The sequence below is a fragment of the Trachypithecus francoisi genome, unplaced genomic scaffold, assembly GCF_009764315.1.
Source record: "Trachypithecus francoisi isolate TF-2019V2 unplaced genomic scaffold, Tfra_2.0 Lachesis_group11, whole genome shotgun sequence".
NCBI lineage: Eukaryota > Metazoa > Chordata > Mammalia > Primates > Cercopithecidae > Trachypithecus > Trachypithecus francoisi.
The window spans coordinates 118,633,363-118,656,124 of record NW_022681456.1 but is presented as its reverse complement, the minus strand read 5'-3'; the positions used below and the strand labels follow the sequence as shown (position 1 = coordinate 118,656,124).

Sequence of the window (22,762 nt, the reverse complement as noted above, 5' to 3'; positions counted from 1 at the left end):
CCTGCTACCATGCCTAACTAATTTTTGTATTTTTAGTAGAGATGGGGGTTTTGCCATGTTGGCCAGGCTGGTCTCGAACTCCTGACCTCTAGCGATCCACCCTCCTCAACCTCCCAAAGTGCTAGGATTACAGGCGTGAGCCACCATGCCTGGCCAGCAAACATTCTTTTAATCTGACCAGCTATATATACTCAAACCAAAATTGAAAAACTCAGTTTTTCTAGAGATAAATTGCCCTGTGATTAATGCCACTGAATTAAACATTGACAATTTTTTTTTTTTTTTGAGACGGAGTCTCACTCTGCTGCCCAGGCTGGAGTGCAGTGGCGTGATCTCGGCTCACTGCAACCTCTACCACACTGAGTTCAAGCAATTCTCCTGCCTCAACCTCCCAAGTAGTTGGGATTACAGTCGCCTGCCACCGCTCCTGGCTAACTTTGTATTTTTAGTAGAGATGGCGTTTCACCATCTTGGCCAGGCTGGTTTTGAACTCCTGATCTCGTGATCCACCCATCTCAGCCTCCCAAAGTGCTGGGATTACAGGTGTGAGCCACCACGTCTGGCCAAACATTGAGAAATGTAAAAATTAGTTGCAGATAAAGTCTACATGAGTTTCTTCTACATACAAATACAGCCTAGGTGGAAACTACAAAAAAAATGTTCCATTTGTAGCATATACTTTAAAAAGTTCAGCCCCCTCAATACATGTAGGTGGGTCTTGTTTTAGGAGGATGTGCACATTTTCAAATTCTTAAAACAGAATAGTTAAGGGGTGACTTGCACATTAAAAAGTTATTTTAGGCTAGGCGTGGCACCTCATGCCTCTAATCCCAGCACTTTGGGAGGCCGAGGTGGGAGGATTCCTTGAGGCCAAGAATTCAAGACCAGCCCGGGCAACATAGCAAGACCCTGTCTCTTAAAAAAATATTGTCAGGCGTGGTGGTGTGCACCCGTATGTAGTCCCAGCTATTTAAGAGGCTGAGGTGGGAGGATGCTTGAGCCCAGGAGTCTGAGGCTGCAGTGAGCTATGACTGCATCACTGTACTCTATCCTGTGTGACATAGTGAGACCCTGTCTCTAAGAAATGCATAAATAAAATAGAAAGTAGTTAAAAAAGCATAATGTGCTCCCTCAGTGCATTTATATCATGTAAAGAACATGTGAGTGAGTGAAAAATTATGTCAGTTCTACAAGTTGGAATATCTGTACAATTCTATGGATAGCTTCCTCTGTATGTATGTTGTAGCATATTTGCCATCATCTCACAATTAGTGGGCAATAACAGATGCAACTGAAATTCCTGCAGTTTAGTTGATCTTGAATCCTATGATGACACAGTTACCTCAAGAACCGTATCATTTGCCAAACCTAGACTTGATTTAACTAGACACTAAATGTGATTCAAGTTCTCATAGCGCTTGCGCCTGTAATCCCAGCACTTTGGGAGGCCAAGGCAGGCAGATCACTTGAAGTCAGGAGATCGAGACCATCTTGGCTAACAAGGTGAAACCCCGTCTCTACTAAAAATACAAAAAACTTAGCTGGGTGTGGTGGTGGGCACCTATAGTCCCAGCTACTCAGGAGGCTGAGGCAGGAGAATGGCGTGAACCTGGGAGGCGCAGCTTGCAATAAGTCTCAAAAAACAAACAAACAAAAACAAAAAAAAGCAAAAACAAAAACAAAAGCAAAACAAAACAAAACAAAGCAACAACAACCAAAAAGAAAAACCCAGAAAAGATATTCAATGGCACTTCCAAAGTGCACTTGGAAGCTCTTTTAGTGACGATTCAGGTGAATATTAGAAATCGTCATTGTGCTTGCCTCTCTGATCCAACAGTTTGGTTATTGCTGACCACCACAATGGCTAAAAGGTAGAAAGAAGACCTTTACTGGCGATATTGCTTTGCAAGCTGGAAAGAGAAAGTGTCCAGTGTATATCAAAGGTGCTTTCTGTTCAAAGAGGGAAAGGATGGTTGGGTTTTACCCTTCACAGGGTCTGTATTACACAGTAGAGTCATACATATTCAGCAGGTTTGGGGGAAAAGCTGTACATATATATATATATATATATATATATATTTTTTTTTTTTTTTTTTTTTTTTTTTTTTTTGAGACGGAGTCTTGCTCTGTCGCCCAGGCTGAAGTGCAGTGGTGCAGTCTCGGCTCACTGCAAGCTCCGCCTCCCGGATTCACACCATTCTCCTGCCTCAGCCTCCCAAGAAGCTGGGACTATAGGCGCCCGCCACCACGCCCACCTAATTTTTTGTATTTTTAGTAGAGACAGGGTTTCACCATGTTAGCCAGGATGGTCTGAATCTCCTGACCTCATGATCCACCCGCCTCGGCCTCCCAAAGTGCTGGCATTACAGGCGTGAGCCACCGTGCCCAGCCTAGCTATGCATATATTTATGAAGGATGCCTAGTGTTTGAGCAATGGGTAAATCTATATATAACATACATCCCCTGTACACTTTGGGGTGGGGTTTTAGCATTAAAATGAGGTAGAATTTGGCTCTTTATGTCAAAAGGTGAACTTGATGACACAAAGACAGTTTATGCACGGCCTCTACAAGCCGGCTGAAATTGGCTTATGGTCTGCAGTTGTTTGTCAGAAAAGAGAATGTTTGTAAGGCTGATCTTCTGTCCAACAGAGTTGGAGTGGTCTGGGTTGTAAACCAGAGTTCAGATAATCTGCCTGCCTGATAGCTTCTATTGTTAGGGAGTTTAGTGGAAGTGTAGCTTTGCTTGTAGAAATTTAGAAATTTACCATGCCACCTGGGCCTCGAATCCTCGACCTCTAGGTGACACTTCGGTTTCTTGACCCTTAGGGTCTGTCTGAGTTGATAAAGGGGTGTCTGTTTTGGTCTCTCAGGTCACATCATCACAGTAATCCAGTCGCACGGATTTTCTTGAGACATTCCTGAAGGCAGCCCCAAGAAAGGCATTTTAATCATACTTTAACAATGGTTGCAATTTTGTGCCTCCTGATGTAACCACTTTGAAATCCTTTAAATAAATAAGTTCTGATATATGTTACTCGACAAACTTAATGTCCCAGGTAGAGACTATCTGGGACCAATGGCACGGGTAGTAAACGAATTTATCAAGACAGTTGTGAATAAAGGAAGGCAGATTTATTGAGAAGGAATGAAAATACTTTGCAAGGCTACCACGGGCAGCACAGCAGAAAAGGATCTGTCTGCAGAGAGGGAGGGGCTGGAGGGAAGTGTTATGGGGTCATGCTGGAGGGGACTATGTGCAGAAGGAGGTCCCCCAGCAGGTCCTGTGCCCGCGGGTTGTTTGTGATTAGCTCTCTCTCACAACAATCATTCATTCATTGATATTCCCCACCTGCCCCCCCACCCCAACCCAGGGTCCCTTCTGTGTCATTGTTTACTTATCAGGACTCCACACTTAATTCTAAATAAACTATCTTTGATGAAGAGTGGCAGATATGATCTCTTAAAGGCCTGAGCCATTAAGACATTTTTAACAGCTCCAAAAAATCTGCCTTTATTCAGACGTGGGGTGCATCTTCTCAGAGGTCCAGGCCTCCATATGGCCACTGTTCAGCGTTCATTGAGAAGCACCTCCCCCAAGTGCAAAATATTAGGCTTTGGGCCAAGGAAACTGGAAAGTTCTTTTCTAGTTTAATTCTCATTAACTGTGTTCTTTTAAAATAAGTGATTATGCTTAATCTGAGGAGGATGCCACAGCCACAGAAGTATCTGGTTTATATCATTCTGCCATAACTTAGGTTGGGCTTAGTCTATGACAGCACTGTCCCCTAGATCATCAGAGAAAGTTTCCAGGAAAAGGTCGATCTCGAATTGATTGTGGAAGAAGAAAACAAGGAAGAAGAAGGCACGAAGTTGGCCGATATAAAATAGATATTACTCTAAGCCCTTTAAGTTTATGGGATGATCGTGAAATTTAATATGGAGGGAAATAATCTTTGATGTTCTTTGGATCAGGAAAATATTGATATCATCAAGATGAAGGATATATTAACTCTACCCAGGCAAGTATTTTGTTAGCAGTATGCTCTAACCAGCTGAGCTAACTGGCTATATTATACCAGGCAGGCGTTTTAAAATAAAAATTTTAATTGATACCTTTTCTTTTGGATAAAGTAAATAAAATCAGAGAGATACTATCTAAAATATTTAAGATGCTAGATGAAATGAGCCACCCAGAAGAAAAATTAAAAACAAAATATTTTAGAGAATATGTACCTATCAAATTACGTAACCTATTACATATAAGTAAATGAGCTTAGATGGTTGGGCATGGTGGCTCACGTCTATAATCCCAGCACTTTGGGAAGCTGAGGCAGGAGGATTGCTTGAGCCCAGGAGTTCAAGACCAGCCTGGGCAACATGGTGAAATCTCATCTCTATTTTTTTTTTTTTTTTGAGACAGAGTCTCACTCTATTGTTCAGGCTGGAGTGCAGTGGTGTTATCGTGGCTCACTGCAACCTCCACCTTCTGGTTTCAGGTGATTCTCCTGTCTCAGCCTCCTGAGTAACTGGGATTATGGCACCCACCAACACACCCGGCTATTTTTTTGTATTTTTAGTAGAGATAGGGTTTCACCGTCTTGGCCAGGCCGGTCCTGAACTCATGACTTCAAGTGATCCACCTGCCTTAGCCTCCCAAAGTGTGGGATTTCAGGTGTGAGCCACCATGCCCGGCCATCTCATCTCCATTAACAGCAACAACAAAAAAATTAATGAGTTTAGATCTTCAGATAATACTTGTCAAATTGAGTAATTGAGTACAATATGTTAACCATACATAGTTTATTTATTTATTTATTTATTTATTATTTTTTTGAGACGGAGTCTCGCTCTGTCACCCAGGCTGGAGTGCAGTGGCATGATCTTGGCTCACTACAAGCTCTGCCTCCCAGGTTTATGCCATTCTCCTGCCTCAGCCTCCCGAGTAGCTGGGACTACAGGCGCCAACCACCTCGCCCGGCTAGTTTTTCGTATTTTTTAGTAGAGACGGGGTTTCACCGTGTTAGCCAGGATGGTCTTGATCTCCTGACCTCGTGATCCGCCCGTCTCGGCCTCCCAAAGTGCTGGGATTACAGGCTTGAGCCACCGTGCCCGGCCTTATGTTTTATTTTATTATTTATTTATTTATTTAGATAGGGTCTCACTGTCACCGAGACTAGAGTGCAGTGGCATGATCCTAGCTCACTGCAGCCTTGAACTCCTGGGCTCAGGGGATCCTCCTGCCTCCCGAGTACCTGGGAAAATCTATTTCTAAAAGCAGGTTCCTCGTGGATCTCTACTTAGGGAGTTCACAGTTTTTAGCTTTATGTGAATTGCTGCATAGACGTGAAATAAATTCAATTGTATTTTCACAAAAGTATTCCATAGCCTGGGTGCGGTGGCTCATTCCTATCATCTCAGCACTTTGGGAGGCCAAAGCGGGTGGATTGCTTGAGCCCAGGAGTTTAAGACCAGCCTGGGCAACATAGCAAAACCCTGTCTCTACAAAAAATACAAAATTAGCTGGGCATAGTGGGGTCCACCTGTGGTCCCAGCTACTTAGGAGGCTGAGGTGGGAGGATAGCTTAAGCCACTGCACTCTAGCCTGGGTGATGGAGTGAGACCTTGTCTCAAAAAAAAGTATTCTCTAATTTTATAAAATTATGTTTTTATATTTTTCAGGATTAATTTTTCCTGTATTGGTTTCTTATGGTGCATGTTATGGCTGCCCCTGCTCCCCAGAGAACATCTCTTTGTCCACAGCTTCCCACAGAGGAAGCAGGCAGATGTGACCAAGTCTGTCCCACATAACCAAGCCAGGCACAGCTGAGAGGACCAGTGGTGTGTGCTGGACCCAAGGGTAACCAATCCACAGGCTGATTCAACCTAAGAGAAGGGCTGAATTATGGCATGGGAGACAATCAGTCAGCTGGCGGTGGGTGGATAAGTGAAAATACCCACAAAAAGAAGCAGAGTAAGTGTAGAAGTGACCGCGGGAGACAGCAAGCCTCTCCCAGTTCCTGACAGTGTTTACTCTCCATCAGGCCAGCTGAGAGGCTGTACTGTGTATCATGAGGAAGTTTTGTTTCCCTGTCATATGTAAGTTTAAAGTAAAACTCCAGGCTGGGCGTGGTGGCTCATGCCTGTAATCCCAGCGCTTTGGGATGCTGAGGCGGGTGGATCATGAGGTCAAGAGATCAAGACCATTCTGGCCAACATGGTGAAACTCTGTCTCTACTAAAAATACAAAAATTAGCTGGGCGTGGTGGCAGGCACCTGTAGTCCCAGCTACTCAGGAGGCTGAGGCAGGAGAATCGCTTGAACCCGGGAGATGGAGGTTGCAGTGAGATGAGATCACGCCACTGCACTCCAGCCTGGCTGACGGAGTGATACTCCGTCTCAAAAAAAAACAAAAGAAAACAAACTTCATTCCTGAAACAGCTTGAATGAGACACTTGCAACCTACAACTCCCCGAATCTAACTAATATGTAGTCTAAAGTCAGATAAAATTGTGGTGTAAATTTCAGAGGCAGTTTGCTAAAAAGAGGTTCAATGTTAACCTTCATCAATTTTAGAAAAAACATTTTGGGAGACGACATTAGGCTCCTGTATGTGGCTTCAGTGGGTTTTTAAAAATTTGTGGACCTACTCTATAGAAACACCTCCTGCTTGCAGAACAAAACGAAATTATGTTGGCGGTATCATTTTTACGATTATTAGGAGAAACACCAGGAGGATCTGTTATAATGGTTTTCTTTCAGAACAGGTGGAAGTTTGTTGGCTTGTTTCTACCCCTCCAATTAGGGTCTTCCTGTGGATGCCACCTAATCTATAGACCAAAGCATTCCTTAATGCTTAAACATTTTTTCTCCGTTTTTCATTATCAATAAGGGCAGTAGGTCAAACGTTTTGGTCATTTACCTAGGTCCTGGGTTGTGCTGATGATATTGCTTATGGCACAGATTTTGAAAAAGAGCAGCTAATTTTAGTGCAGCAGAAAAACATATGAAAGTATTGGAACAGGTTGGGCACGGTGGCTCACGCCTGTAATCCTAGGACTTTGGGAGGCTGAGGTGGGTGGATCACTTGAGGTCAGGGGTTCAAGACCAGCCTGGCCAACGTGCTGAAACCCCATCTCTACTGGAAAAAAAAAAAAAAAGTTAGCTGGGTGTGGTGGTGGGCGCCTGTAGTCCCAGCTACTCAGGAGGCTGAGGCAGGAGAATCACTTGAACCCAGGAGGCGGAGCTTGCGGTGAGCCGAGATCGCACCACTGAGCTCCATCCTGGGTGACAGAGCAAGACTCCTCTAGGAAAAAAAAAAAAAAAACGTTGGAACATTGTGTAGAGATGAGCACTAGGTAGGGGTTTGGAAACCTGGATTCTGGTCTTGATTCTAGTGCTTAACAAGCCATGTTATACGGGGCAAGTCCCTTCTCTCTATCTGTAAAAAACAAAGGAACTGTGTTCCTGAAATTCTCTGCATTGTATGATCTTCCACAACAAAAATGCAAGCTCTGCTAAAGCAGTGTTGTACGCCTTGTCTGGGGCTGAGTCCTAGAATGGTTTCTGGTGCCTTGCAGATCTCAGGAAACATTTATTGCTATTGAACAACTCATGCTGTCCATTGGCCATAAAAAAGGCTCTCATGCGTGTATAAAGCAGCAGTTATTTTTCAAAAGGCTTTCAGTTAGCAGGCACTCAACACTTATGGGTCTGAAATATTTCATTGGTTCTCCAGGGGAACACACCTTACTTGCTCATACAGAAATATGGGCATGGAGGAGCCTAGTGGACGGGGAAGAAGACAGGCCTAGGAGTCAGAAAATCTGGCTCCCCACTAATGACTGTGTGGCTTTGGGTAAGTCATTCTGTTCTCCGAAGTTCTGTTCTCTCATCTGCAAGGTGGGAGGGCTGACTCAGACCCCAGGACCCTTCCGGAGGCACACCTCTGACTCTGGTCCTCTCATTCTTGTAATAGATAACAAACGAGTAGTAAAGGCAGATGAAAGGATTGAGAAGAATGTGGGGCTGATGAGGAACAAAGGCAAGACAATTAGCGCAGAGACACCAGCTCATTAGAGACATCAAGACAGGCAGACTATGCTTTTTATGTTCACCACATAAAACCCTTTATAAGCATATGCTGGGGTGGCTCTTCCTTTGCTGTTACTGGCTCAGCAAACAGTTTGTGCCCTCAGCCATGTCTGCTGCTCAAGTAGCTGTCACAGGGAGGTAGCACCAGGAGAGAAAGCCTGCCAGCTTGCAAGTCCATGGCAATGTCTGTGTTCATTAAACAGCCCAATAGTGGTGATCCTGAGGATTCGGCTTTAACTTTTGTAGACAATTCTGGGCCTGTCGTATTTTGAGTTCCTTTACAAAAAAATTACTGGATACCTCGCACTTGTTAGGATGACCACTGTAAACCAGAAACAGAAACACTCCAGGAAATAACAAATATTGGTGAGGATGTGGAGAACGTGGAACTCTGTGCATTGTTGATGAGAGTGTAAAATGCTGCAGCCACTGTGGAAACAGTATGGAAGTTCCTCAAAAAATTAAAAATAGAATTATCATATGATCCAGCAATCCCTCTTCTGGACATACACCAAAATAATTGAAAGCAGGATTTCAAAGAGATTTTTGCACATCTATGTTCATTGCAGCACTGTCCACAATAGCGAAGAGGTGAAAGCAACCCCAAATGTCCACTGACAGATAAATAGATAAAGAAAAGGTGGTGTAGACATACAGTGGAATATTGTTCAACTCTAGAAAAGGAGATCCTGTGACATGCTACAACATGTGACATGGACCTTGAGGACATTATGCTAGGAAAGATAAGCCAGTCACATATGACAAATACTGTATGATTCTATTACGTAAGGTATCTAAGTAGTCAAACTCACAGAAACCAGAAGTAGAATGGTGGCTGTCAGGGGCTGGAGGGAGCTGTTCAACGGATTGAGAATCTCAGTTTTGCAAGATGAAAAAGTTCTAGAGAATTCACAACAATGTGAATATGATGAACACTACTGAACTGTACACTGAAACATGGTTGAGATGGTGAAGTTTATGTTCTGTGTTTTTTAGCACAATTTAAAAATTGACCAGACACGTAACCCAGTAGTAAGCTGCTACTAACCTCCTTGTCACGTTAGAATATCCTTAATTTCTCCAGACAGGGTCTTTTAGTTCTATGAATAAGAGACACCAATTCTTTCTAGCGTTGCTAAGAAAGGGAATTTTGCAGTTGCACGAATGAAGAAAGAGACACAGTCAAGGTAGGGTGGCCAGCAAGATTGTAATTATGCTCAAAAGGGTGGTCTTCTGGTGGAGGGTCCCTGTGGATGGAGGGGTTAGGAAACAGAAGAGGGATGTTCTGTCTCTTCATTGGCAGCGTGACTCTGTGGGCCCCAGTGGCCTATCAGGGCTATACTACCCAGGATGGTCGGCTGGGTTTTCTCTACTCGTGTTTCCTGTAGATTTATACTCCTGCATCTTGCTGGGGGCTTAGTTTAGCCCGTGGGATGAAACACTCTTGTGTGAGATCAACAGTCTGGAAAGGAAGAAATGCTATCATCAACTTTCTGACCCACAGAAGAAAAGATACTCTCCAAAGTTATATTTTTGTTTTTGGAGACAGAGTCTTGCTCTGTCACCTCGGCTGGAGTGCAGTAGTGCGATCGGGGCTCACTTCAATCTCTGCCTCACAGGTTCAAGCAGTTCTCCTGCTTCAGCCTTCTGAGTAACTGGAATTACAGGCATGCACCACCATGCTCAGATAATTTGGTATTTTTAGTAGAGATGGGGTTTCACCATTTTGGCCAGGCTGGTCTTGAACACCTGACCTCAAGTGATCCGCCCACTTCAACCTCCCAAAGTGCTGGGATTATAGGCATGAACCACTGTGCCCAACCCTAAAGTTATGTTTAAAGTATTATTATCTCACCTTCATTTAATTGTTTGTCAACAACAAAAGAAGAAACGTACTGAACCTACCCGTACCAGGCTATCCCTCAGCCACGAACAAGAATCTTTTCGCAAGCAAGGTTCTTGAATAGCTGATCACTGGAAATTGAAATGAATCAAGAAACTCTTGGAGGGATAATAAAGATGTTTTCATTATGTAAATCCCTCCTGAGGGTTGATGAAAGCACATGATACAGCTGTGGCCTGGTCCATGTGCTATTCTAGGAAAAGGCAAATTCTCAGATAACATACCAGAGGGATTAGCTTAGTTAGCGGTCTCGCAAATTAATTGAACAAATGATCTGAGGGTGGCTTTCACGTTGGGGTTTTAGTTACTTTTGATCCCTGTAATGTAAGAATTGTGTCCCAGTGTGATATTTTTGGCTGTTTAGGTTTGTATGTCTTCAAGTCTTCACAGCCCAAATGTGAATTACCCCCAAACTACTCAGCAGTGCTCCCTCTGTTTTTGCCTGAAAGGATGAAAATTTGTTCATCCATCTGGGCATCCAGATGATGGTGACAGACCCTGTCCAGTTCTTAGGGCAGCCTGGGCTGCTGGAGCTAGACAGGGACTCAGAGAGGCCGTCAGTGGGGATCAGGTGATAGGTTCAGACAACCGCTACTAAAAGCAGACCCCGCCCTCAACACATATTTACAATCCTGTATTGTCCTCGACGCAAAATTCAATGAGCCTGCTGCTCTTCACCTTCACACAAAAGCTTCAAGCTGCCCTTTCTTTCCAGGGTCACGCACTTGCATCAGAATGCTATATTGTTGCTGGCGATGAAGACTGGGAAGGTTTGGGTGAAGGCTGTCTGGCACCACCTGGTCTGGCTTAAATCTGGGTGGCTCAAGCTCCACGTGCCTTTAGGGATGCTCCTGCCCTGCCTCTCCTCTCTCAGGTCAGTAAAGCCATTAGAAATGAAGCCTGAGGCTGTCCTAAGGAAGGAGTGCTTGCTAGGTCCCTCTTGGGTGAATGTAGGCGAGTCCATTTACCTGCGGCTGAATGGGAGTACCAAATGAAGTTAATGCTACATCCTCCTCAGCTCCATCACTGTCTCGGGCTGAAAGCCAAAGGAGGGAAGGGCTGCGTTAGAGTCAATTGGAAACAGCACATGAGGACTACCGGAAAACCCCACGGCTTGCAAACAGGCTCTTCACTCTTTAAAAGGAATTCTGAGGCCGGGTACGGCGGCTCACACCTGTAATCCCAGCACTTTGGGAGGCCAAGACAGGCGGATCACTTGAGGTCAGGAGTTCAAGACTAGCCTGGCCAACATGGTGAAACCCCATCTCTACTAAAGATACAAAAATTAGCCCAGCGTGGTGGTGGGCGCCTGTAATCCCAGCAATTTGGGAGGCTGAGGCGAGAGAATTGCTTGAACCCGGGAGGCGGATGTTGCAGTGAGCTGAGATCGCGCCGCTGCACTCCAGCCTGGGCGACACAGCGAGACTAAATAAATAAATAAATAAGAGGAATTCTCAGTTGTGGCTGTTATTGAAAAAGTTTCTGATTTAAAGGAGTGTATTTAAAGTTGATGCGGAAGGCATGGGTAGCGTGTGAGTGTTTAGGAGAAGCACATTGGCATCAGAAGAGCACTAGCTCCGAGTCAGTTTCTGCTCTTTCAGTATTACCTGTGTGACCTCGGGCAGCTCACGCTTCTTTTTTTTTTTTTTTGAGACGGAGTCTCGTTCTGTCCCCCAGGCTGGAGTGCAGTGGCCGGATCTCAGCTCACTGCAAGCTCCCCCTCCCAGGTTCACGCCATTCTCCTGCCTCAGCCTCCGGAGTAGCTGGGACTACAGGCGCCCGCCACCTCGCCCGGCTAGTTTTTTGTATTTTTTAGTAGAGACGGGGTTTCACCGTGTTAGCCCTGACCTCGTGATCCACCCGCCTCGGCCTCCCAAAGTGCTGGGATTACAGGCGTGAGCCACTGCGACCCGCCAGCTCACTCTTTTCAACAGTCCCTTTAGGCTTGATTCTCTACAAGCTTGAATTCAATATTTCAAAAAATTTTTTATTTTGCCCAGGCTGGTCTTAAACTCCTGGCCTGAAACCTCCTACCTGGGCCACCCAAAGTGCTGGGATTACAGGTCTGAGCCACCACATCTGGCCTGAATTCAATTTTTAAAATTGGACGTAATAAAAGAGATCACTTGAGACAACTTTATATTGTTGTAGGATCATCACAGACATAGGTATTTGTTTAATGGCTGTCTCCTCAACCAGCCTGTAAGCTCTGTGAAGACAGGAGCTGCGCCTGTCTCTAAGAGCAGGTACTTGCTGGATACCTAGTTGTTTTTTGATGACCACAGACATAACTGTGTTAGGAGGGTTCACACTTAGGGGTTTCATGTTGAGTGGATGGACCCTGGAGAAGGACTGCTTGGCTCTCTCACTTGTGTTCCTTAACCTTTTGTTGCCTTTTGTTGCCTTTGTTTCCTGATGGAAATAAAGAAGAATAATGACAGTCATAACAGTAAGTCTATCTCATAGGATTGTTTTGAAGATTCTATAAAAATGTTATATAAAGTCCTTGGAACAGGGTATGCTACGTAGAAAACACTCATGAGCTATCCTTTGTATATGATTATTGGTGGTGGTGCTGGTGCTGCAGTTATAACAGATGCTCTGACATCCTTTTCCTAGTGGCTTTTTATTCATTTTTTCAAGGGGCTGATGCTGTGATACATGAAATGCTTATCTTTCCTTCATGGCAGAATTAACTGAATCCTTGGCTCAACTTCGTTCCTTGTGCCATAACAAGGCTCCTTCACACTCAGTCTCTTGGGAACCAGCTTTCATCTAACATTCTCATCAAACCAGATCATCAGTTAGAAAAGCCTAATTCTTCCAGCTCTAGCGGTAGTTCATGAGTTTACCAAAAGGCCGAGTGTTTTTTAATGCTAAACCTGCATCACTGTGTGACAGGAAGTCCGAGTTGAGTAAGACCTTCCATTATCTGTGGAGGAGGCAGGGAGGGACGTGATGAGCACATATAAAGATGAGGAATCTGAGGCTCCTAGGGCTTGAGGATCTTGGTTTGGTCTCAAGGTTGGTAAGAAGCAGAGTCTCAGAGCCTGGGCACATGAGGCCCGGTTCTGCACTCTTTCCACTGCCCTTTGCTGCCCAATGATGCTCCTGCTCCCTGAATTTGTTTTTTTAAATTTAAATTTAAATTTAATTTTTTTAAAGAGTGTGTAATGGTGCAATCATAGCTCACTGCAACCTTGAACTCCTGGACTCAAGAGACGCTCCCATCTCACAGCCTCCTGAGTAGCTAGGACCACAGGTGTGTGCCACTATGTCCAGCTAAGCTCTCTGAATCTTTATGAATGTCATCATCCTTTTTTTTTTTGAGGCGGAGTCTGGCTCTGTCGCCCAGGCTGGAGTGCAGTGGCCGGATCTCAGCTCACTGCAAGCTCCGCCTCCCAGGTTTACGCCATTCTCCTGCCTCTGCCTCCCAAGTAGCTGGGACTACAGGTGCCCGCCTCGTCGCCTGGCTAGTTTTTTTTTTGTATTCTTTAGTAGAGACGGGGTTTCACCGTATTAGCCAGGGTGGTCTCGATCTCCTGACCTTGTGATCCGCCCGTCTCGGCCTCCCAAAGTGCTGGGATTACAGGCTTGAGCCACTGCGCCCGGCCATCATCCTTGACTTATCTGTCCTCAGACCAAACAAATCCTGCCTATGACCCCACTGCCTTCTTCCCTGCTTTAAGCTATTTCTCTCTCTGTGACCTGTAACTTGAGGGTGACAAAAAAGAACTTCCCATGAAAGAACAAACAAAAATGACACCACCTGGGACCATTTAAGTTGGATTTCCCCTGGTAAGGTGAGTGTGCCTTGAAGAAAAAAATGTTGAGAATTGTCAAAAAGGGCTATGTTCAGCAGAAGTTGGAGTTTGCTAGGGGAACAACCAGAAGGGCTTATGATTGCAGGAACAGTGTTCTCTTGGTTCATCTCGTTTTATACTCGTTGACCCATTTTTACATTATGTAGACTCACTGATTATCTAATGCCTTCAAAAAGAATCATATGAGGTTTGTCTGTGAGCATCCATACACTGTATGGAAAAATGCCCACAGTAATGTGACTCCCTACCTCCCTCCCTCCCTCCCTCCTCCCTCCCTCCCTCCCTCCCTCCCTCCTTCCTTCCTTCCTTCCTTCCTTCCTTCCTATCTTCCTTCCTTCCTTCCTTCTTTCTTTTCTTTCTTTTTTTTCTTTTCTTTCTTTTTTTTCTTTTCTTTCTTTTTTTTAGATGGAGTTTTGTTCTCATTGCCCAGGCTGGAGTGCAATGCATGATCTCAACTCACTGCAACCACCACCTCCCGGGTTCAAGTGATTCTCCTGCCTCAGCCTCCCAAGTAGCTGGAATTACAGGTGCCCAAGACCACGCCCAGCTAAGTTTTTGTATTTTTGGTAGAGACAGGGTTTCACCATGTTGGCCAGGCCGATCTTGAACTCCTGACCTCAGGTGATCCACCCTCATCGGCCTCCCAAAATGTTGGGATCACAGGCGTGAGCCACCGCGCCCGACCAACACTTTCAAATACAGATGAGTCTTAGTGTTAGCAAATATGATATAATGATATTCTAGTTAGTCTAAAACAGATAAGGCAGGCAATAATTAGAAGTTTTCCACTCATAAAACAATTCATAGCTGATATTCTACTCTATTTAAGATTTCTGGCCAGGCTCAGTGGCTCACACCTGCAATCCCAGCACTTTGGGAGGCCAATGCAGGCAGATCACCTGAGGTCAGGAGTTAGAGACTAGCCTGTCCAACATTGTAAAACCCCATCTTTTTTAAAAATACCAAAATTAGTTGGGCATGGTGGCACATGCCTGTAATCCTAGCTACTCAAGAGGCTGAGGCACAAGAATTGCTTGAACCTGGGAGGCAGAGGTTGCAGTGAGCTGAGATCGTATCACTGCTCCCCAGCCTGGGCAACAGAGCAAGTCTCCATCTCAAAAAAAAAAAAAAAAGAAAGAGAAAATTTCACAAGTGTGAAGACCTCTCCCCAAGAGGCGGTCGTCTTGTTGTTTTCCATCTCCAACTAAAGATAGTGGGTGGAAATGGACGCAGAGGCATGAGAGATTTAGATTAAATACGAAAATAAGAGTTGATAGAAACAGATCAGCAAAGGGGATTAAGAATTTCATTTCCCTGGAAGTCTTTCTAAAGAAGATTAGGCTTTATTCCTCTGAAGTGGATTATGGACTTAGTTTTAAGATACAAAAACATCTGGATGGAGAATGAAAATGCAATCAGGCGTATTACTGTAGGACACCAGAAAAATGGGTATAAATATTATTTGCTCTGTGTTATAAGTGTGTCCCTGAGAAGCTGAATACTGATTGGACTTTTAAAAATCAGTCAGCCTCAACCAAAATCTTAAGCCAAAAATATAGATACATCCTCTCACAGCATTTGATTGAAATTTAACACGCTCAGCATCTTGTTAGGTACAGGAAACTTCAACAAAAAGATGAGGGTAAAGAATTTGTGTATAAGAAATGAAGCAATTAAAATGCAAAATAAAATCGAGACATAATTCTGAAACTATTTTGATGTTTAACTACTTTCCATTTACATGCTCCTGGGATTATGTTATTTTTTAACATATTCTTCATTAATTAGTTGATGAATATAATACTTGTTTTATATTTAATTTGGAGTTGGTAAATTTTGGAGTATTTCTTTTCCTGAATAAATGATAACTAACCTCCAAAATAAATAATTAGAATAAAATCACTAGGTCTTTTAATTGAGGAATCTTAAATGTGATATAAAGAGCAGAAATCTTTTTTTTTTTTGAGATGGAGTCTCGCTGTGTCGCCCAGGCTGGAGTGCAGTGGCCGGATCTCGGCTCACTGCAAGCTCCGCCTCCCGGATTCACGCCATTCTCCTGCCTCAGCCTCCCGAGTAGCTGGGACTACAGGCGCCCGCCACCTCTCCCAGCTAGTTTTTTTGCATTTTTTAGTAGAGACGGGGTTTCACTGTGTTAGCCAGGATGGCTAATTTCCAGCTAGGGACCCCTTGTCCTACTCTCCTTTTAGCTGAATAATTCTGGTCTCATAACCCAGTGGTAAATTAAATAATTATGTGACTGGAATCACAGCTACAAACATCATTAGTCAGAAGCGTCACATCACAAATGCATGCCTCATGGACTCGAACAAAATGTGTTTTGGGACAGAATTTCGAGAGAGAACTTGGATAGTCTGGTAAAGCACATAAAGCTTAAGAATGACCATCTCATTCTCACTGTCTTCACCTGTCCACACAGGTCTGATGTTATCACCCTTTAATCATCTTTGTGGGGTTCTGCCGAGCCTCCCCAAGCTTCCCACACTTCTCATTAGTGGATCAGTGGGTATCCTTGCTAGAGACTGACTGATGCCGGGTACAATGGCACGGTTGTTCTTGCTGACCACACATCTATTTATACAGTACCGTGATTGTTTCTTGAGCAAACAAAAGCAAAGACAGTGGTAAGCTGTTTCCCTACTATCAGCTTATGACCTACCGTAACACTTCAGACATTTCAAGTTATTGTTATTATACTTCTCTAGCTCTTACCTATTTTGTATCTATTTGTGTGTTTTTCCTAGCTAGGTGGAATCCTGCACTTTTAATTGAGTTTTAATCGTTCCTTGAAATTTTGATATTTGTACTTCTTCCAGGTGACCTAAATTCTGATTTTACTTTCTGAGCTTAAGCTTTTGGTTATTTTGCCCAATCTTGGAGAGCAATTCCTTCCCCCCTCCTTCCTTCCTTCCTTCCTTCCTTCCTTCCTTCCTCCTTCCTTCCTTCCTTCCTTCCTTCCTTGTCTTTCCTTTCTTCCTTCCATCCTTCTTTTTCTTTCCTTTCTTCCCTCCTTCCCTCCCTCTCCCCCCTCCCTCCTCCCTCTCCCCTTCTCCCTCCCTCTCCCCCTCTCCCTCCCTCTCCCCCTCTCCCTCCCTTCCTTCCTTCTTTCTTCTTCTTTTTTTTTTTTTAAATTGAGACAGGGTCTCACTCTGTCACTCAGGCTGTAGTGCAGTGGTGCAATCATGGCTCTCTGCAGCCTCAACCTCCCAGGCTCAAGTGATCTTCCCACCTCAGCCTCCTGAGTAGCTGGGACCACAGACCTGCGCCACCATGCCCAGCTAATTTTTTGTAGAGATGGGGTTTCGCCATGTTGCCCAGGCTGGTCTTAAACTCCTGAGCTGAACTGATCCACCCGCCCCGGCCTCCCAAAGTGCTGGGATTACAGGTGCGAGCCACAGAGCCCAGCCAATCAATATGTTCTTTACAACACTATTGATTTTTTTCCCCACAACATTTCAAATTACATTGATGATGACTATCATTGGCAGACTATTTCCTGCTCAGAAATAGATTTTCTAACCTTGCTTGAGTAATAGGATACTCTTGGCCAAACCAGGAATCATCGTATTTTAGCAAGCCCTTGCTCTTCAACTGAGATATTCCTTTGAACCCTTTCAACTCTTGCCTGGTATTTTGTGGGGTATGGAATATTGATCATTACAAAGCTCAGTGTATTTGGGTTTATTGTGAAACTCTAAGAATTTTTTTTGCTCTGACTTTTGTTTCCTGGAAACACACAGCAGCAACAAAAACAAACACAGAAAGTTTTATCTTCTAGTAAGAACTATGAGAAGTATTTTCAGGAAAGATTGACTCTGCAATTCTGCCACAAAACTGAGAGTGATGTGACTATGCATCACCAACAACCAATAAAAAACTGTTATGGGAAAAAAATGTGTAGTGTCAATTTCCAACTTTTGGTCAACTGAGCTGAAAAGAATTAATGGATGTATTTATCTGAACAGGATTTAATTTGAATGCACAATTAGCCATAGATTACAGCTCAAAAAAAGTGTGTGTACTTAAAAGGAAGCTTATGTGAATTTTTTTTGAGCCTAGTGAACATTATGTGTGCTGTACAATATATAAAATAACATCATCGTTACACATTAGAAATAAAATGTGAGAAACCAGATGCCTATTAAAACATAAAAATTGATGTAAAACTATGATGTTGGGTTTTTGATAATAGCCCAGATGTTTCAGAAAAGGAATTAATGAATTTTGACATATTTCCAGATAATTGAAATTAGCCACTATTTCCCCCAGGTTGTTGGGGTCCAAGCATCCTTGTTGCCATGGATAATATATTTTATCCCTTAACAAGGAATTCAAGGTGGCTTGAATAAAAATATGACCCAGAAATCATTATGAAAATGTCACATAAGCAAGTTACTTTCTTTCTCCTAATGATCACACATCTGAGTCTTTACTCAGAATTAGGATATAATGACTCTTCCTCTCGTTTTTTGTAAGCCTTGAAGGATTTTAAACAATAAATGGTTTGAAAAGTTGAAATCCAGAAGTGTTTGGTTTTTATGACTTTAATGAGGTGGTGAGTCCTATGAATCAGTTTAAGATGATGTTTGGGCAAATTAGCTTTGAGACAAATTTTCAAAATGTCCATCACTGCTGCCAGGAATGGCTTTTGCACTTGAAGGCCAAGGCCAACACATCTGGACTTAACATTAGATGTCATGCAGAATCGCATGGTTCAGGCCTAAATTAGGGCTGGTGAACTCATATTTTTTTTTAGACGGAGTCTGGCTCTGTTCGCCCAGGCTGGAGTGCAGTGGCCGGATCTCAACTCACTGCAAGCTCCGCCTCCCGGGTTTAAGCCATTCTTCTGCCTCGGCCTCCCGAGTAACTGGGACTACAGGCGCCCGCCACCGCGCCCGGCTAGTTTTTTTTTGTATTTTTTGGTAGAGACGGGGTTTCACCGTGTTAGCCAGGATGGTCTCAATCTCCTGACCTCGTGATCCGCCCGTCTCGGCCTCCCAAAGTGCTGGGATTACAGGCTTGAGCCACCGTACCAGGCCTGGTTAACTCATTTTATAGTGGATGCCTTTCTTTAGCCAGTGTGAGCATTCAGAGTCATGCCCTTTTTCTTTGGGGCCTTTGATTCATGTATGTTTTGGTCTCTCCCCCATAAAGCTCTATGCTTTGGAAGAACTCATTTTTCATAAAAATTTAAGCTTGATTCTGGGAGTTTGCATTTCCATGCTTGAACTATGAAGCCACCCACCCCATATCTGACCATTTTCTTTCAGTTTCCTCTTGGCTCATCCTACTGCATGATTTCTCTCCTGCTTCTCCTGTAGGAGCACCTCCCTGCTCCCTGAATCCCCCAGAAAAGTACCTCTGGAGAGCTCCTGGTTCTCCACTTGGAAGCTCTGTTGGTAGGCTGTGACGGGGCAGGCATGGCCTTGTGAAGGGCACTCCTGCCTACACGATCTGTAGAGAATGCAGAGCTCGGGGACAATGTACAGCAGCAGGAAAACCCATGCGTTGGTGACCAGGGCAATGCAGACGACCGGGTCGTCCCACTGGGGCTGTCGCTGGAACTGCGGGTTGCCTCTCAGGAGCATGGAGATCCACACCACCCAGATGATGATGGAGAAGAGTACAGTGATAAAGATGAGCCTTCCATGCTGCTTCCAGTTCTCACACGGGCCACAGAAGGTGGCTTTGGAGACGAAGAATGTTAGGGCCATCAGGAAGAGGACATAGACCAGGAGTACAACAAAGTCCACATTGAGCTGGCAGGGCGTCATATGCACAAACATCATACCTCTGGTCATGATGAGAGTCACATACTCAATGGCAATAATCACCTGCAACAGACTGCAACCAATAGCAATGCATAGAATTGTCGTCCAGGAGAAGGAGACGCGACCCCGAACCAGCTTCACTAGGTTGGAGGCATGGGCTAAGAGGCACGAGAAACAGAGAGCAAAGAGAACCCCGAAGAGAAAGTAGCGTACGGGGGCAGTTTGCTGATTGAGCTGGATGATGAAGGCAAAAGTGAGTCCAAAGAGCCCCAGCACACTCAGGAGGAAGAGGAGCTGGGTGGGGAGGACATTCCACTGGCTGCAGTCTTGGATCTTTCGCATGAGGAAGAGAAATGCTAAGAGTAGCAGAATTGTGACCACGATGCCAAGTATTGCCAGGGACTCCAGAATGATGCCCCATGGCCCCTCAGAGTCACAGGGAAGAAAATAGTCTCCAGTGGACTTGATGCAGTCCTTGTACATGGTGACTTATGGGTGTAGACCTCACCAGAATGGTTTTCTGATGCCCTGCAGAAAAAGGATGAGACAAATTGACAACTCTGCATCTCTTAGGTTGGTGCAAAAGTAATTGCGGTTTTTGCTATTAAAAGTAATGGCAAGAAGGCTGGGCGCAGTGGCTCACTCCTGTTATCCCAGCACTTTGGAAGGCTGAAGTGGATGGATCACTTGAGGTCAGCAGTTCGAGACCAGTCTAGCCAACATGGTGAAACCCTGTCTCTACTAAAAATACAAAAATTAGCCAGTGTGGTGGTGCACACTTGTAATCTCAGCTACTCAGGAGGCTGAGGCAGGAGAATCACTTGAACCCGGGAGACAGAGGTTGCAGTGAGTCGAGATCACCCCACGGCACTCTAGCCTGGGTGACAGAACGAGACTCTGTCTCAAAAAAAGAAAAAAGAGGCAAGGTACAGTGGCTCATGCTTGTAATCCTAGCACTTTAGGAGGCCGAGGTGGGTGGATCACTTGAAGTCAGGAGTTTAAGACCAGCCTGACCAACGTGGTGAAACCCCATCTCTACTAAAAATACAAAAAAAATTAGCCGGGCATGATGGTATTGCTTGTAGTCCCAGCTACTCGGGAGGCTGAGGCAGGAGAATCGCTTGAACCTGGGAGGCAGAGGTTGCAGTGAGCCAAGATCGTGCCACTGCACTCCAGCCTGGGCGACAGGGTGAGACCCTGTCTGAAAACAAAAACCAAAAAACAAAAAACACACAAAAAAAGTAATAGCAAGAACCACAACTACTTTTGCACCAACCTAATACCTATAAGAATGCCTATTGGGTGGTCCATGAGGGCACTCTAATGTCTGTCATTCTGAAATGAAGACACCTGGGCATATGAAATAAATGTCTTTACCAAAATTGTTCCTAGGACACTGTCGAGAGCCTGAGTTACATTTTGTTTGATTCCTGATACTTATTTAAATGCTAAGCTTCCCCAGGGGGAAAAAAATTCAGAGATATATGCAAACATAGTCTAAGGGGATAGGAAATGCCATCACGCATATTACCCCAAATTTATAACAGTTTTATATAGGATGTCAGTAAAGGAAATGAGAAAGGCAACCTAAACCCCTCAAAACTATCTTGGCTTCATCCCGCTGGGAAAAGCTGAACAGACTTCACTTGATAATATGTCCATTTGTGTATGCTAATTTCCAAAGCTGTTTGAAAGCTAACACAAAATCTTTTTCATAAAAGGAGGTGTATGAGAATGTTTGCATGATTGATGGAATTCAGTTATATCAGGCTCCAGAACAAGGGCTGCCAACATCAGTGGATCATTGGATCGTTCTAGACACTGATGCACTGCTTGAAGGAGACAGGCAGATGAATTACTGGGAATAAAATTTCCCAGTAATTTTAATGACTGTTCCTTCTTTCAGTTCAATTCAAGTCAATCCAATGCAACAGGTTGTATTTAAACACCTATTATTTGTTCATCAAAGAATTGTACAAAATGGTCCCTTTCTTTAAATACCGTTTTGAACAGTTTAGTAGGAAAGTCCATGTCTTGACTGAGGACTGAGGTGGCCCAGGAAAAAGATCCCACACATTCATTTGAAAAAAAAAAAATCTATTGCAATTGAATACCTCTTAGCTCTATGTCCCTTCAGTTATCCCCAGACCAGATGGCTGGGTGACCCAGGTTTACAGCTGAGGGCATGGCCCCCCGATTCCAACTTACCTTCTCCGTGTCCACTCTGGAAGCTTAGGCTGTAGTGTTGGCGAGGTTGTAACTGCCAATGAGTAAGAAAGAGCCAACCTCAGCTTCTTTAATCTCTCCCCAAATGGGCGGAAGAACCGTAGGCTCTCACTGAGGTTCCTGCAGTATCTATAAAAAGAACCGGAAGGACAGAAAGACACACCTATTCCAGTTTCACAGCAACTTTTCTACAGAGATTTCCTTGGTGAGAACAATTCTTTTTCATTCTACTTCTGACCAGAGGCACCTTGGCCTTAGGGAGCGGGTGTAAATCTGTAAGTGGGTATAAATCTAGGAAATACAGCTTCCTCCCAGTGTATTGCAACATATTCAGGGAAGCTACACAGGCCCTCAGGTGACTTACACCAGGATACCTCGTCCTTCTTCTGACCTATTCCCTAAAAAGCCATCTCTGGAGACTTTCCCACATCTTGATTTTGTTTGTTTGTTTGTTTTGAGATGGAGTCTTGCTCTGTCACCCAAGCTGGAGTGCAATGGCGTGATCTCAGTTCACTGCAACCTCTGGCCTCCCGGATTCAAGCAATTCTGCCTCAGCCTCCTGAGTAGCTGGGATTACAGGTGCATGCCACAACATTTTGTATTTTTAGTAGAGACGGGGTTTCACTGTGTTGGCCAGGCTGGTCTCAGACTCCTGACCTTGTGATCTGCCCGCCTCAGCCTCCCAAAGTGTTGGGATTACAGGCATGAACCACCTTGCCTGGCCCCCACATCTTGATTTTAATTCAAAAGAGCATCCATTCAACGAAGTACAGGTAATGAGGGTTTCACTGAGCCATAAGGAATGGTGGTTTTGCCTACTACTGGCATTAAAATGGCCAGTGGCAGGCAAAACTGTGAATCAGTCTGTGAATTTATCTCAAGATAAAGAACTGACAATTAAAGGTCACTGGCTGATACTGGAGTACA

General features: G+C 44.3%; 1 protein-coding gene across 2 annotated transcripts; it reads right to left on the bottom strand.

Annotated features, from left to right (window-relative positions):
- Nucleotides 1–9,281: 9,281 nt before the first annotated feature.
- GPRC5D (G protein-coupled receptor class C group 5 member D) lies at nucleotides 9,282–21,964 on the bottom strand. 2 transcript variants are annotated; one of them, XM_033222818.1, is made up of 4 exons: nucleotides 21,818–21,964; nucleotides 19,198–20,137; nucleotides 10,965–11,032; nucleotides 9,282–9,555 (listed from the first exon to the last, which is right to left on the bottom strand). In XM_033222818.1, exons 2-4 carry the CDS (start codon nucleotides 20,090–20,092, stop codon nucleotides 9,484–9,486), a joined length of 1,035 nt encoding a protein of 344 aa, XP_033078709.1. In that variant the 5' UTR covers nucleotides 20,093–20,137; nucleotides 21,818–21,964; the 3' UTR covers nucleotides 9,282–9,483. The 2 variants fall into 2 exon arrangements, with proteins under 2 accessions (XP_033078709.1, XP_033078710.1); XM_033222819.1 differs by lacking the exon at nucleotides 10,965–11,032.
- Between the last annotated feature and the right edge of the window lie 798 nt (nucleotides 21,965–22,762).